This window comes from Ursus americanus, chromosome X (assembly GCF_024610735.1).
Source record: "Ursus americanus isolate L20-20 chromosome X, mUrsAme1.1.p, whole genome shotgun sequence".
Classification (NCBI taxonomy): Eukaryota; Metazoa; Chordata; class Mammalia; order Carnivora; family Ursidae; genus Ursus; species Ursus americanus.
Window position 1 is genome coordinate 87,937,406 of NC_142164.1, and position 16,809 is coordinate 87,954,214.

Genomic DNA, 16,809 nt, shown 5'->3' on the forward strand with positions numbered 1-16,809 from the left:
TACCCAACTTCTTCCACTGTTCAGGTGACCTTCACATCAAGTGCTTCAAAGAGATTCCCACCCGTATTAAGCTGCTCAGAATACAAACCAATTTGCAATACACGCTGTACATCACTAAGGACCTCTTAGATTCCCATCTATTCCAACAACTTTTTTGGGCCAACTTCATCTTTTATTACAAATACTTATGGTATGGTATCAGAGTAATTCTGTCTCCAAGAGGCACCTCCAAATTAGCACTGGACGGCAAACCAAAAAAATTACACCTTACAATTCTTCAGGCAAGAGCACAACTTTATTTTCACCTATAATAATAAACCACAATTGACAACAACAAAGGAGACTGTGCAGTTCAACTTTTTATTTTAATAAAATCAGAATATGCACAGCACATGCAGTGCTAGCATCTAAACTAATACAATAAGCAATTACTAAAGCTACAGTGACTTGAAGTTCAATCTTTACATTCAGCAAGTTTAAATCCATTCTTAATGTGATTTTTGAAACCTTATTTATTAACTGAAAATATTGCTTGCTTATTGATAAAACTTGCTCAAACGCTACCGCTGAATGTACAAGTCACTGAATATGCCAATACAACAAATATAACCACATGTTTGAGGATTGCAATGTGCCAGACATTCACTGAAAAAAAATACACACAACTAAACAAAACTCACGCAACAAACATCTGAGAATCTGGACACTTCTTTTCAGTGTTTTTGAAGTGTGTCATTAATATCTTAAGACAAGTGTATCAAAACCTTGGCATGATTTAATTTCAAGTCGCCAATTTTGTTTTTACTAACATCAGAAAGTTATGGCTACACTGCCAATGCCGGGTCTGCTTAATTTGACTTAAGAGTTTAATATGACTTAACATTAAAAGCTCACACTACCCCGAAATATATAATTTCACGCATACGGTGACATTCAACATTCAAGTGCCAGTGTTTTTGTACTGTCTTTTGGTCAAGTTTCTTTAAACTTTCAAAGAATCACTTTTAGGCTTACAAAAATAAATATTTGTCAAAATGTTCAATAAATATTACATAAAACTAGCAGCAAAAAGTATCTAGAAATCTGTCGTGTGCAAATAGTTTTCTTCCCAACTATTATTCCCATGGTCCCAAATAAATTTTAGAATCTAGTCCCATCCCCTTCCTAGACAAGCTGCGTTCAACAATCTCCAAGAGACAAAATAAGATTGGAAGTTTAAGGACACGCACACAAGACATATATATAAAATTCTCTGAATGTGCAATAAAAGAAGTACTTTGTAAAAAGTTATGGGCAAAATGTACAAGGGCCTAAACCTAGACTAATTGAAATAGCACCATAACAAATGACCTCAATACTGTCAAGTGCACCTACTTAATAAAAGTTTTAGAACAAGGCACAATACACTTGAAAATCTATTGCACTTTAGGAAATTTTTGCCATCTTCCTATGCCACTGTAAAAAGATTGAGCGTTTTGATCACCGCATTCTGGCCACAAAATTAGCACAGAATTCAAAGTGGCAGAGGCATTTTAGTGGTGGACAATGCTCATCTTTGGCCAGATTTAGCATAAACAGACTATAAATACAATGGAAACCTATGCAACTAAAACTGACTAAAACTGCACTGTAGAGCAGAATCGACACCTTGTGCAGTTATGTACATATTTCCAACCTGTGTGATCTCAAAGATTTCAGTTTGTTACTCTTCTGGAGCCATTTTTACAAAGTCTATAGTAAGCCAGTTTAACATCTCAACGCAGCTTGAACAGAGTAATGTGAATCGGCATTTAAAATAAAGCCTGCTGCATTAATTCTTCCTGTTCATACCCTCTTGACCAAAAAACATCAACACTAGCATGCGTTATTAGACCAAAAATCACCCAGGGCCCCGAGGAGGGCTGGTCATTGCTGTGGTCAGCCATTCTACCATTTCAATTTCATTTATGGCAGGCATTTAAAAAGTCTAAGTAGATGAATTCTCCTAAAAACCTATTTCAAGTTATCAGACCTTTAAACTTTCCCTGTAATAATATGCCCACATTTGGCTAGCTCATAGTTAATGATCTGCCTAAACATTGAAAGAGGAATTGCTGTATTTACTTGCATTAACTTTGAAAACAGTGCTTTGAATGTATGCATGTATTCATACATCACCTCATCATGACTGGAATGGCTTGTTTAAAGACGATCAGGTTCTAAATACCTATCCAGGATAGAGTGAGCAAATCAGAACTTTAACTTAATACAGTTTGCCACATTAGAAACTAATCCCATTAATATGCTTCAAGACGTTCGTTGTTTTCCCCCAATCTGCAAGTATCAAAAAGCCCTAATGCAGGCTACCGCATAAGTTTTTTCCTTATAATATTTATGGATGAATCGATGATTCCTGTTAAGTTGTATCACACCTGTGTGCCAAGGTTTGATTTTAGCCCAAGTTCAGTAAATTTATTTTGTCAAAACAATTGATATCTTGAGCATTACTGAGCCAACAGGACATCAAAATAAAAAGTTGTCTAAAGTTAAAGGCACAGTACATTAACAAACAAATGATCCTCAGTCACAAAATTATAAATGCAGTTTGGGATGGGGGTTGGCGGGAGGGGAGTTAATCCAAACTACAGCAATGAAGTCTTCGAACCACCTTCTGAACAGGGCTGCTGATTGTTCCTTTCAATTCTTCATGTGACCTTGAGCTCCCTTAAAAAAAAAATTTCAGTGGAGAATCACAGCTGGTAATGTACTGCGAGTTCTTGAAGCTACACAAGGTATAGTCTGGCTAAGTTACATGTGGTTTCCATATTAGCTTGTTTGGCAGGGTGACCTACTGCAAAGCAGGTTCAGTTACCCCACCAGTCAACCCCCTGGGAGTTATAATTTCCTCCATATCCATCACTGTTGTAAAAGCCTCCATAGCCACCTAATGAGAGATTTAAAAAAGAGAGAAATTAATTAAGTCATTCACCGTTAAATACAATCTTTCCCTTCTTTAAGTACTTTGATATCAAATTACAAAAAGCAATCTACAGGGCTGAACTTCCCCGATGTTTTTAATTACACTTTGAAAAAGAGGACTACGAGGAAGAAGCCCTTCCCAAAGCCAGGTTAAGAAATCCACATTACCTCCACCAAACCCCCTGCTGCTGCCGTGGCCGCCTCCACCACTGCGGCTGCTGCTTGCGCGGCTGCTGCTGAAGCTGGAACTGCTGGCACCGCTGCTTTGTCGATAGTCTCGGGCACCAAATCCTCCACTGAATCTACTACTGCAACAACAAGGTGTGTTGGTGGCTCACGGGAAGATGAAACTCCACCAAGTAACCCCATTCTTGTTAAAACTTTCCAGTGGCCAATTTCTGATTTTGCAATGCAAAGGTTTCCCCTATCCAGCCCTCTTCCCTAGTGATTTTTTTTTTAAAGATTTTATTTATTTATTCGACAGAGATAGAGACAGCCAGCGAGAGAGGGAACACAAGCAGGGGGAGTGGGAGAGGAAGAAGCAGGCCCATAGCGGAGGAGCCCGATGTGGGGCTCGATCCCAGAACGCTGGGATCACGCCCTGAGCCGAAGGCAGACGCTTAACCGCTGTGCCACCCAGGCGCCCCTAAATAGTGATCTTAAAGGCCGTAGCCACCAATGGCTGGCTTTAACTCGGTGTCAACCCTTTCTAACACCCCTCACCCAAAGGATCCAGGCAACCTAAGAAATATGAAGACCCCTCAACTTAAATACTGGAGAAGTGAACTGTGGATATGGCACCCATCCCTCTCTTTATGCACCACGTGCACGCCTTACCTCTTAGATCGTCCACGACTGCTACCCTTGTAGTGGTGTTCATAAGCCATGTTTTCTAACCAAGATGGCACTTCTTGTTTAGCTTCAACAAGAAGATCCAACAAATCCTTGGTAATGTTTATATTTCTCTCATTAAAGAATGAGGTGGCAAGGCCTAAACCAGTTCCAAAAAGTACATAAATTAAGGTCTTCCACAAAAAAAGCATAGTATTCTTACTTTCCTACACAGCATATTAAGTAGAATACCAAGAGATGACAAGTCGCTTGTATTGCTGAGATAGATTTTAACCGCATTCCTTAGAAACAGAGGAGTTCTTAGACTTAAGATCCTGGAAAGTTCTTGGCTGCACACATCCCACTGGAAAACCACCACCAGACCATCAAGTAACCCAACACTTACCAAGGTTCCCTACACGTCCTGTACGGCCAATGCGATGTACATATTCTTCGATATCACTTGGCAAGTCAAAATTGATAACATGTTTCACATTTGAAATATCCAGTCCTCTTGCTGCTACCTAGAAAACGACTTCTGTTATACATGGCACACTTAAAGCCAAAAGTTGAACATGCTGAACTTGAAAATAAGAATTGTCTTATACATACTGCTGTAGCCACTAGAATTGGGCTTTTTCCTGAGCGGAACTGGTGAAGGGCCTCTTCTCTATCTCTCTGAGATCGGTCTCCATGGATACTGGTACAAGCATACCCTTCATGGTACAAGAAATCTTCCAGAGAATCTGCACCCTTTTTGGTCTCCACAAACACTAAGGTCAGTGAATCCTTGCCTGATTGTGAAAAATTACCAGGTTTTTGTCACTAATAGTGACTCAGTTCTCTTTACATTTAGTAAACATGCAAAGAAACAAATAAAAAACAGACTTTAAACAAATGTTCTAAATGGGGAGGAAAAGCAGTAAAGGCAATCCAAAGGGGTTCTCATTACCTAAGCCACCAGCATGATGCTAACACATTTGTCATTTTACCTGTTGCATTTAGAAGGTCAAGCAAAAACGACCGTTTGTCGGACTCTTCCACCCAAACTACTTTCTGTGTAATATTCTCAGAGGTAGAGCCAACTCTTCCTACAGCTAAAAAGATATACTCATCCAAGAAATCACGAGCCAGCATCTGAAAGAAAAAAAAAATGTTTACTATCTGCTGAGATCAACAAGTTCCTAAGTAATAAAAGTTGCAGCATCAAACAATACCTGTATTTCCTTAGGAAAAGTAGCACTAAACATCATAGTGTGGCGGACACCTTTTGGTGGCATAGTATCTTGTTCAACTATTCTACGTATCTGAGGTTCAAAACCCATATCCAACATCCGATCGGCTTCATCTAACACCAAGTATCTGCCATAAAAATACTCAGTTTAGAATTTGAGAAGAAAAGACCGTTTTAGTATAGCTATTATCGAAATTGATGTATTTTGATGAATTCCTCACACTGCATGATTTGACACATGTACATGAGACCCAGCCCAGGATTTTGCCATCATTTACAAGTATACAGCAAAACTAGCTCTTACTACTTCTCACTCTGTCCCAGTCTGGTCATTCATTCTCAGCCTCTACTAAAAAAAGTCCTTAATTTTTCAACATTAAAATTACAATTAGCAAACTTCTTAGAAAAGTTAGAGGACTAAAATAAAATCACTTCTCAATCTTAAGATGTCAACAATGTTGATAACTACTACAAAACTAATGGCCAGTAATTTAAAAAATTATTACATCTTATGCACTTAAAAATAACATACTTGCAAAAGTCTAATCCAATCTTTCCTCTCTCCATCATATCCACTAGACGTCCTGGAGTAGCTACTAACAAGTGGCATCCACGCTCTAAGTCTCGTATCTGTTGACCGATATCAGCACCACCATAAACCACGCAAGGTCGAACTCTAGATCGGTATGAAAACTATGAAAGCAAAGAAATTATCAACTTTAAGGCCAACACTTTTACACGGTCATAAAACATTTCATTACAATCAACGAGAAAGCCAATAAGCCCAGAAACGCATACTTACTTTCCTGGCTTCCTCATAGATCTGTACTGCCAATTCTCTAGTTGGTGCTAATACCAAGGAGATTGGGTATTGCTTGCGACGCCCATACCTTCCATTTTCCTAAGAAACAATTAAAGTAAGTTAAACTCTTAACATCCTCTCTTAAAGACCCATTACAACATAATCCCCCCTTCTGTAATCTATAGATTACACTTGAAAACTCTTTTTCATTAAATAATTTGGAGCAAGTAGGAAGTTCTTTGAAAGTTCTCTCAACAGCTACCTACAAAGTTCTACAATGATGTCCCAGTGGGGTGCCTGGCTGGCTCAGTCAGTAGAGCATGCAACTCTTGATCTCGGGGCAGTGAGTTCAAGCCCCACACTGGGCATAGAGCTTACTTTAAAATAAATAAATGAAGTCCCACTTTACAAATATTTACCTTCATGGCCCTCAAAGCCTCGCCTGGACCATCTGAATAAATCTGACTCAAGATGGGTAAGAGAAACGCTGCAGTTTTTCCAGACCCTGTTTAAGAAAAAGCATATTCTAATTCAACCACCTGCTTATTATTTTTGAATAAATATTGGTACGTGAGTTTTAGTGCCCTATTACTAGTTATTAGGTCTACTTCATGCCCAAATACATTTTCTAAAAATTAACACCTAAATTAAAAACATCAAGTGACTTCTTCGACCCAGCTCTAACAGAAGTCAGCAAACGAAGTCCCAGCCTATTTATCTTTGTAAATAAAACTTTACTGGAATAGACCGATGCCAAATTTACATATGGTCTATAGGTGCTTTCACACTACAAAAGCAGAAATGAGATTGGCGATGGAGACCATCTGGCCCATAAAACCAAAAATGTTTATTTTGTTCCCTTAAAGAGAAAGTAACCAAACTCTGATCAAGAACAATGTAGTACTCACTTTTCTGCATTTGTGTGTGTAAAGAGAATAGCAATTTTGCCTCAAAAGTGATGTCAATTTCAATTTCTAACACTTCCTTGTAGGTACTGTAGATACTGATGATGTACAAAGAATGACATTCTCACTCTTCCATAGAGAAGAAAAAAATACCAGATGATTATTTTATACTTTTAATGGGGAGGGGGATTCACCCTCTTTCATATTGGTCAAACTCACCAATATAGCAAAGCTTGTATTCAACTTAGAGGTTCTAACTAACCCCATTCCCAAAAGATGGGAGGTGCTCCTTTCCCATGAAGGCACCTTTCCCTTGGCCACATTCCTATAGATCAGACTATTCTAATCTTATCCTCCTTATTCCAGATAAAGTGCTATAATATAAGTGCTCATTTCCCACCAATGCACTGACAATAATCTAACCCTCTTGCAGCAGTACTGGGCTGAGGACTTTCTACAGGCCCTAATGAGAACAGTAAAGATTACATAAAATCCAAAGGTCTAAAACAAGAACTATCAGCCAGCTATTGCATACCTGTATCAAAGTATACAGGTGAGGGTACATCTGGGACTCAAGCTTCCCCGTGAAACTTAAGATACCCTGTCTGGTTTTTTTGGTACTATATTTACAAGAGCAAACCCAATTAATGGTATTCTTGACAATTTTTTACCTTTATCAAGTAAACTTACCTGTTTGAGCACAAGCCATTAAGTCTCTTTTCTCTTTGATAATAGGAATAGCATGCTTTTGCACTGGAGTTGGGCGAGTGTAACGAGTAAGCTCAATATTGCCCATAATAATTTCTCCCATCTCAACGTCACTGAACTGTCAAAGAAATTCAATGGGGTTAAATAGCTAGAAATGCTATCTGGAGCCATTTTTGCTTTACACTAATACAATAACAGGTGGCAAAACCCTAACAGCTGATTTGTACTGTACAGCTGCTTTACGTGACCCGACATTACATTTTGAGAAAAATCAACCCCAGGTTTAATATACATTGGAGAGTCTGGGTTCTTCCTGTATTTGACCCATTTTCTATTTTCAATTATTAGTAATGGTGGCACTGAACTCAATCATTCCCTTTCCACAAACCAATGAAGCAGGTTTTTAATATAACTGAAGAGTTATATTAAAGTAGGCACAGTCTGCATTTGCTTTTAGGAAGCCCACTTCAAAAAAAAAAAAAGGAAGCCCACTTCATTCTGATGTGCTGTGAAAAAGTTTACACTTCTCTCTGTGTCTTAAAAGGTCAAGCACAAATACTTACACTTTCAATATGCGGAGGACAGTTGTTGCCTGTTGCCTCAACTGGAATGTCATCATATTTCTCAAAGTTAATCCCAGTGTTTCCTCCAGAGAAGAGTTCCCTGAAATCAAAGGATTGGTAAGTTTGTTATACTAGCTGATGAGGCTTTAATATCACAATTAACATACATTTCAAAAACTTACTGTTCCAAGCGTTCACTTGGTGGGAGTGGTTTTGACCAATCATCTTCATCTGATTTGTCACACCAGCGACTATTTCCACCACGTTCGAATTTGCCAAAACCACTTCTGTCACCACGGCTGCCAATGCCATCGTAGTCACTCCGTCCACGATCATCAAACCTGAACAGCATAAGCAACTACTCAGAATCATATCATTTAACCACTATCAGATTCCTAGACTACTCTAGAACAGCACCTGGAGAGAACTTGAACTGCTCATTACAGCTAACTTCAAGGATGTCAATTTTGCTTACTCTGATTTGACAAATAAGGCCTTTTAATTAATCAGATTGTATGTGTCATTTATATATGCTAAATATGTATCCTTCTTCATTTCTGTAATATTAAACAGCCTACACAGGTCTCATATATGCTGAAATTAAGAACAGTGTCTTAAAATATTTGGTATCAGCACATAACTTACACCTTTATCTAAACTTCTATCCCAAATACATTTTAGTGGCAGGAAAGAGAAGAAAATAGCACACCAAACATCAATTGTCCCAGTTATGCTAGGATGTCATTTAAAAGGACAATCAATTCACCTGTGTGACAGACTCTGGATAATAGGTAGAAAATAATCCTTACCTGAATTAAGATGTTTTAAGTTTTAGGCCTGTTTGCGAAAAATCAGGACACACAGGACTAACCACAGCTATTAGGCGCATGAGGTCAGTTCACCACTTGTGTAATCAAAAATATAAGGTGTTTAAAAATTGTCATATAGAATATCCACAAAAAATCTCAACCATATTAGGCCATTCACCAGATAAACTTACTCCTTTACATATAAATAAAGCTAAAGAAATATAAAAATAACTGATTTCATTATGCCCAGGGGCACATTCTTATTCTCATCCAATTTCTATGTAACAAGTTCATTTTAGTTAAGACCTCTTGCAGCTAGGAAAATAGGATTACACAGACATAATGCTTAACATCCAAGTAGGTGGTCTATTAAAGGAAAAAAAAACATCATGCTTACTGGTCAGAGTACAAGAATGAGTACTTACCAATTAAAGACCAATTCCTAAATTGCATACACATAAGACGAGAAGATCAATAAAAATCACTTACCTTCCCCTTGATCCACTTCCACGATCACTAAAGAAACTAGACTTCCCTCTTGAATCACTACGAGATCCAAAACTGCTGTATGCATCCTTATCTTTACTAGAACTCCACCCTGAACTGTCTTTATCGTAGAATCCTTCAATAAAAAAAAAAAGCAAACCCATGTTATTGCATTTTAATTAGAAATTTACAATACCTAGATCTCTGAATTCGAAGCCCTCTAACTTTATCTTATCTCTGTGAACTGGAAGGACAATGGAAATATTCCTATCATGGTACTAGAAGAGAACCAAGATTTAGAGCTGGTTTACAACTGGCAAACAAAATTTTTTGTATTTTTAATTCTCTCCACTAGAAAATACTGTGCACTAATCCAGGCAATTTGACAGTCCAAAGGTGTTCTAAATAAGATACCACCTCTAATAAGGTCAATCGCTTTGCCTATAAAACAATTGTTATTATGACCACCACAATTTAATTTCATTTTATAGGTGTGAACCCAGTTTACTAGGAAACAGTTGCTACTGTTTCAGTGTTTCTTAGAGGTAGTTTATTTAAGACCTTCCTAAAGGTGTCGGTTTACTTGATTTAATACAGCGTTTTCCAGTTTCAATAGTAAAAAGTAGAACAGTGCTCTGTTCACATGAAATGCATACTATCAGACAAGAATCAGGAATACCTAGAAAAAAGGAAAATCCTCATCCCTGCACACGGTTAGTCTGGACAGATTCTTAGGTACTATAAACATTCAATAACAGGGAATGAGAAAGGTAATGACCCCAACAGGTAGAAGGTTTAAAGACAAGCAGTAGAGGGTTTAAACTAGTTTCAGGAGCACTTTATTATAGAGCTAGTTTACAAGTTACTTTCCCTCAGCCTGATGCCTCTACCATTAGCCAGCCAGGTGATCAACAGCCTTAGCCAGCAATAGTACATTTCTAAGATCTCTTTCAGTCCTAAAACCTCTATACTGCCTCTTCCCTTTGATCTCTTGTCACTGGGATGAAGAGGGAAAAGCACGAAATATACATGGGGCCAATTTCAGCTAGAACACTCTTAAAAATGAGAGAACCCATGACGATAGACAAAATATGCAGTAACTAAGAACAATGATACAATAATTAAGAAATTGTAATATGGATTTTATATCCAGGTATTGCAGGGACATTGAAGCTAATATAAAGACTGCACATGCATATGGAGGAATGACAGCAAACCACAGGTTTCTGTGGACTTCTCTACCCTTCCGATTCTGCCTTCTTTATCACCTTCCTTCTTCTTAACCTTTAAATTGTTTTCCAAACTTTCACTTTTCCTCCAAATCTCAGATCACCTATTTTATGGAATATACAGCATCCAAACAACTGTCCCATAATTAATTATCTACTAGTTATCTATCACTACATTACAAACACAATCAGGAAAGACCAGGTGCTGTGATACTTTCAGACAAAATCTTTCAAATGAAGCAGTTAAGGGCAAGGAGATGAAACCAGAGAATCACTCCCAACTTACTGGGAGCATGCCCAATGTTACAATTTGTTTATAATCTGTTATCTATTCTGCAATAACCCATCTTTCTTTTGACAGCTCTGCAAAACAGAAATAACTTGGTTATCACCATGCAATTTGGTCTACATAGTAGGGTGCCTACTCACCTTTTTCAAATTGAAATCATGATGTGAATGATTATAAACACAAATCACAAAGTACACCACTAGCAAAATTGTACAAAACCATGCCCTTGGCCTGACAGAAGAATCCAACATAGAAAATAGAATTTTTCACTGCGTGACTTTTCCCAAAGTGAGTTAAGTCCTAATATTTGAACCAATTCTGACAGGCACTGGAGAGCACAATGTTTACGGACTTCCCAAAGTGCCTCATTCTTCCCTAGGCTCCGGCTTCTGAACACAACAAGAATTAGGTCTACCAAGTTGCTCAACTTACCTTTAGTAGCTTCTCTGTTCCTTAAGTGAGGAGGAATATAGCGCCCCTCTAAAAGAAAGAATATAAAATTAAACGCCAAAACGACAATTTGTGCTACTAAAAAATGGTCCTGGAAAAAATTTTTTTAGTATCCAGCCTTCCAGTCTCTTACTTGGAAACTGAGGGGGGGGGGGAATGAATCTGCTTTTACTTTAAATGGGTATTGCTTTTTAAGAACTTTAAAAAGGGAGGGGGAGGAGGAAAAGTTTGGTAAATAAAAATTTGACTTGGAACCTAATCATTGAAATCCACAAATAAATATATAACTTGTCACTAGTGGTTAATGTAACACAACTTTCCTTAAAGGCCTGCTATTATTTCAGAGAAAGGTCATAAACAGACATGGTTAATAACTTAAGTACTACTGTAATAACCTCACAGACTACTATGTAATAAATCATGCAATCAGGTACTAAGAGACATTTTTGTTTCCATCCTGGTAAGTTCCAAAAAACAGACGATACACATTAAGGAAAAACTGCAAAGGCGAAAAGGATTTCAAGGAACTGAGAGTTTTAACTTGAGGCTTGCTAATTAGTCTATAGTCAACTTGTTCTATAAGCAGGCAAGAATACAGCCTAGACAATGGATAAGAAGCAAAAGCAAATAACGTGTAGCTACTAAGTAAAGGAAAATCAACCTGCTTTATTACTAATGAATCTGCAATTTAACTATCCTTTCCACTTTTGGGTTGAATTCATATTAAATATCTCTATTAGGATGATCAACTCTTAAAAGATCTTTACCATGGCAAATAAAGTGAACTATAAAAAATACCAAGTAACTTTGTGCCCAGTGCCTAAAAAGGAGGCCAGGTCCTTTACCACCCAACACAGTGCTTGAAAAAAATAATGCTTTCACACCCTACAGCCTGTAGCCATTTCCCCTCTCCTTTTTTTCGGGGGGGGGGGGGGTGGTTAACAGGAAGAGACCTGACCTGAGGGAACCTGAAACAGGTCTACTGCCAAATAATAAACCACCTATACCTTAATACTAATCTACTGATCTATAACAAGTCTCAAAAAAACAAAAACTCTGAAAAAATAAGATGAAATAAAGCTTTTATATCTACTCCTTTTCAAAAGAATGATGCAATTCAGCATTTAAAATCCTAACCACCACCTCAAGATTCAGTATAACCTTGTAAGTCTCATGTTCTTCACAGGAAAGGGTTAGCTGTAGCTGATGAATGTGAATGTTCCCTTTATTGAAATTAATTCTGGTAAATTCACACAAATAGGGATATCAACACATTCCCACCACGGCTAAGCTGGGTTCAAGATTCATAATGGATATAATCAAACTCTTCCAAAGATAATTTGTGTGTTGTATCAACTTCTTCTTAATGATTGTTTTTACTCAAGAAAATGAGCCCCTTTTATTACCCAAAGACCACAATGCTTTAGATTGATTACTAAGTACACTGCATTATTCTACGAACACTGACTATATAATTCTTTGCACAGTCAAAAGTAGAGGAGAAATTCTTAAGCTTTAAAAAAGTCCAATGAAACATTAAGTTATTAAAGCTCTAATATTCAAGAAATTCATAAAATGGTTTACTTACTGCTTGCCGTACTTCCTCCACTCTGATTATCTGAAGAGTTCAGGTCTAGTCCAGCAAACTAGGAGAAGAGAGTTAAATGGTTAGCAGTCTGTGTGCTGAAATATTACACTAAGAGAAAACTAGTCCTAGTCCTGCCTTCTAGCACTGAATAGCAATAGTTGCCCTGCCTGCTTCGTGGGGCTTATGTGAAACTCTTAATGAGAATATGAACTAAGAATGAGCTTTAAAGACTGTAAAATTCTAAGCAAACCCAAAATAGCACTAACTGTTTATACTATAGAAAGCAGCACACTAGGATGCTGGTATTATCCCGTAGAAACTGGGTCCAAATTTAAGTCATTCATTTAAAAATGAATTTCCCCCGTAACATTTTCCATAGGAAAAGACCCAAGAAATTATTTTAAAATATAAAATAAGCAATGGATTCATCTTTACTCCATCATATTTGGCAAATGTTTCCATTGCCACCACCTTCCTACTTGGAATTATTTTAAGCCTACAGAGCAGACCTGAAAAACAAAATTTTAACTGACCATTTCTTACTTCTTTTATCCCTAAATGTTGCACAAGTATTTTTAATTAGGGTAGCACTCTTAAGAACAAGTCTGTGAAGCAGGTACTACCTATTTATTCTCCCATTTTCAAGATCGAGATTAGGTTCAGAAGACTTTGGACATAAATAGCACAAGGGACATTCAACACTTTTTTTTTTTAAAGACAACACATTTCACTAGCTTTAATCTCCATTTCTATTCATCCCCTTACACTGGAACTCAAAACCTCAACATTCTACAAAGACATGCTGTGTTTTCTCATTCTGTTATGACTAACCAGAAACTACTTTGCAAGCAATGGAAAAAAAAACACATGTGTCAAAAGAAACAGTTTATTTTTTTAAGAAAGCCACAGAAGACCAAATCACACAGTACTGATGCCACCTGTTTACGAAGGTGACAGAAGTCTTCTGTTAAAAGTTCAAGACTGATACTGTCAAATTGCAAGCATCATCAATGGAGTCACTGAAAACTGGAAGCAGATGCTAATCTTCAGAAAATAAGTATGGTAAGACTTTTAGGCACCTCGCTTCCATAGTTTGTATTAGCAAAAACGCTGCCATGCTTTCTGTTAACAGACTGATACTTTAAAGCGCAATAGGAACAAAAACTCCTTTTGCACTTGTGTTACAAGTTTTGTTAATTTTACACTGGGCAACAAGAACGATACAAAGCATGTTAAAGATTACTATAAACTGTTAGGATTACATTGCTTCATTCTTGCCTATAATCTTTTTAAAACAACACCACCTATATAGAAAATGTTAAAACTGGGGATAGCCTGTGCTCCTGACAAGATATGTATGTACTTCATTCAACATTATGACGTGTCAGCAATTTGGAGGATGTAACTGATTCATTAATGGGGGGAAATGCTCCCCCAAAGAAACAGATGACTAAATCTCTGAAAATATATTACACACGACTACATTAAAATCTACTATCAATTTGTGTCACTAAACCTCGTTTCAGGATTTTTCTGGCGTTCGTGGTAAGCAGAAGTTTACTTAAAGGATCCAACAACCCACAGAAAAGCTTATCTGAAGCACGGTGCTTCTGTTGCAGAAGGATGCAGACTTCCTGCCACCGAAGCCCATAACCCCTCCTCCTCGCTCAGATCACACGTCCTCCTCTAATCTACCCCCAAAGCCTTCGAAGAGGGGATTCCGGTTAAGATGACAGACAGACCCGGAGATCTGACCTATTTCACAATTTCACTGCACAGGCAGCAACAAGTCAACAGCAAAGTGTTTATTTCCCCCAAGCTACATTCCGGGTATTTTTCCTCCGGCCGATTCCTGGATCAAACGTCACTAGCATCGGAATGGTCATGCAACCCGTACCACCCAAAACAATGCGCGGCCCTCTCGCTAAATTGCCACACACAGACTATCTTGGAGCAACTAAGGAAAAGGGGCCACTCCAGGTCCCTAAGATCCCTAATGTCTCCCCGCCGCGTTCAATCTCTATCTAGAGCCCAACGCCACAGCGCACGCAGGGACCCAGTACTCCCTCCCCTTCCCCCCACTCCTCCCCGAATCTTCTGCGTCACAAAACTTTCCACTCCGGAAACGCGGCCTCGGCGACCGCGGCACCCGGCGTGCGATGGCCCCTGCGGAAACCGGGCTGGAGCGAAAGAGCCTGCGGAAAGAAGCCCGGGAGGAACAAGATGTCCATTCCATCCTCCTTTCCAGGCCCTCGCCGACCCGGGGCCCGCTCTCTCCCGCTAGTGGGCCCCAGTGCCGCTCAGCCACCCAGCCCCACACAAAGAAGGCCGCCGCCATTACCCCGAGCGAAGGCCACCCCCCGCGCCGCCCCCTCCCACATTCCAGGGCCGCGTCCCTCCTGCTCACACGCGCGCGCGCGCGCGCGCGCGCACACGCACACACACACACACACACACACACACACACACGCCGCTGCGCGCGGGCGCGCACACACATACACCCCAACGCCGCCGGGTCTCTGGGACAAGAATCAAGGCAGCGCGCGCGAAGAGAGCTGAAAGCCCTAGAGGCCAAAGGGGTCTCCAATCGCGCACTGCCGCGCCGCGAACCACCCCCCCACCAACCATGGGTCACTAACCAGTCGAGGTTCGCGCGTGCGCGTCCCCGCGAGAGAGCGCGCACCCCCCTCCCCCTCCGCCCGCCTGCGCACGCACACACAAAAGCCGCCATTGTGCTCGGCCCAGGGACAATACCGCGGGCCAAGCCGGGTCCCCGGCCCGAGCGACGGCCATAACCAGCGTTCCTGCCACCTCCCCGTTCTTCCACAGCCCCGAAGCGCTGACACGGGCCAGTTCGAGGCACCCTGGAAATGGGAACTAAGAGTACCAGTTAGCGCTGCGCCATAAGCCAACTTAGGTCAGCAACCACCCCGGTAGACTCCTTGCAGCTCACCTGCTGGTCCAGCCCGAGCGCATTTTCCACCGCCACATGACTCATCCCTGAAGAGTACCGAGAACTCGGAGTCTTCCTCTGCTGAGCGACTGTTTTTGATTCACCGCAATAGGCCCTCTCACGGGAGAACTGCGGCTCTGGAGCTCACGGCGCGGCCACGGATCTAATATACCCACTCGAAAGGCTACTACGTCAGCACGTAAGACGCAGGCCCTCCCCCTCACACCCGCACTCCTCCTGCCGCTGCGACTTCTGCCTAGCTACTGCGCGCTCGTTTAGTCCAAACCTCGCGTGATTTCTAGTCAGTCCCGTCCCTGGCTGGTCGTCCTACCTTGGACCTCAGAGCGCCAAATGCTGTCCTAGTTCGCTTGAGCTTCAGTTCCCCTGTTCTCCGGTTAATACCCTAGCCTGGTTTTGAGTTCTTGAGATCTCGCGATAACTCGTTGTGTCCCTTTCTCCGCCTGCGAGGAGGTCTTAAAATTTAACCTAGGCCTCTTCTCCCTTTTCTCCCTATGTTCTCAGTTTTTGCTGTTTTTTTCAACCGAGCACTCGTTCTTGTTTCTGTCAGTCCTCCGACTTGGGGATGTCCGTAGATTTCTTCGAACTAATCAGCCCTTGTTCTTCCGCGGGCAGCCTCCCCGAAAACGGAGTTAGGCAAGAAAAAACCCGAAGCCGGGAGGACGGCTGGTCATGTGACCGCAGGTGTTGCTCGCGGTGGCCATTTTGTGGAGCTGGAAACCTTGGCCTTAATTGAGTGCTCGGAAGGCGGGGGGTTGGGGGGAGAAGGGACAGGAGAGGGAAGAGGGGTAGAGGAGGAAAGAAGGGGAAAAGGAGGAGGGGGGAAAGGAGGAGGAAGGAGGGAGGAATGGTGGCCGGGGAGGGGGTGGGGTAGCGGAGGGGATCTGGGGACAAGTGCGGGTGGCTGGACGTTTAACTGCGCGGTTGCCTAGGCAGCGGGGGCGCCGCCTAGGAACGCAATAGCCCCTCCTGTTTCACCCCGCGAC

General features: G+C 40.6%; 1 protein-coding gene across 2 annotated transcripts; it reads right to left on the bottom strand.

Annotated features, from left to right (window-relative positions):
* Positions 1 to 341: 341 nt before the first annotated feature.
* On the bottom strand, positions 342 to 15,966 carry DDX3X (DEAD-box helicase 3 X-linked). 2 transcript variants are annotated; one of them, XM_045804056.2, is made up of 17 exons: positions 15,806 to 15,966; positions 12,853 to 12,910; positions 11,247 to 11,294; positions 9,300 to 9,432; positions 8,184 to 8,342; positions 8,002 to 8,101; positions 7,421 to 7,556; positions 6,245 to 6,330; positions 5,826 to 5,924; positions 5,556 to 5,716; positions 5,007 to 5,151; positions 4,782 to 4,926; positions 4,402 to 4,583; positions 4,196 to 4,313; positions 3,796 to 3,949; positions 3,127 to 3,263; positions 342 to 2,923 (listed from the first exon to the last, which is right to left on the bottom strand). In XM_045804056.2, the coding sequence occupies exons 1-17, from the start codon at positions 15,848 to 15,850 to the stop codon at positions 2,844 to 2,846; spliced, it is 1,986 nt and encodes a 661-aa protein (XP_045660012.1). In that variant the 5' UTR covers positions 15,851 to 15,966; the 3' UTR covers positions 342 to 2,843. The 2 variants fall into 2 exon arrangements, with proteins under 2 accessions (XP_045660012.1, XP_045660011.1); XM_045804055.2 differs by having other exon boundaries at positions 3,127 to 3,266.
* Between the last annotated feature and the right edge of the window lie 843 nt (positions 15,967 to 16,809).

Coding starts and splice junctions, on each gene's coding strand:
- DDX3X (XM_045804055.2), bottom strand. CDS start 15,850: ATGAGTCATGTGGCGGTGGAAAATGCGCTCGGGCTGGACCAGCAG. Junction 8,102..8,183: donor CCAAGTGAACGCTTGGAACA/GTAAGTTTTTGA, acceptor CTTTGATTTCAG/GGAACTCTTCTCTGGAGGAA. Junction 7,557..8,001: donor GTCCTCCGCATATTGAAAGT/GTAAGTATTTGT, acceptor TTTCTTTGACAG/TTCAGTGACGTTGAGATGGG.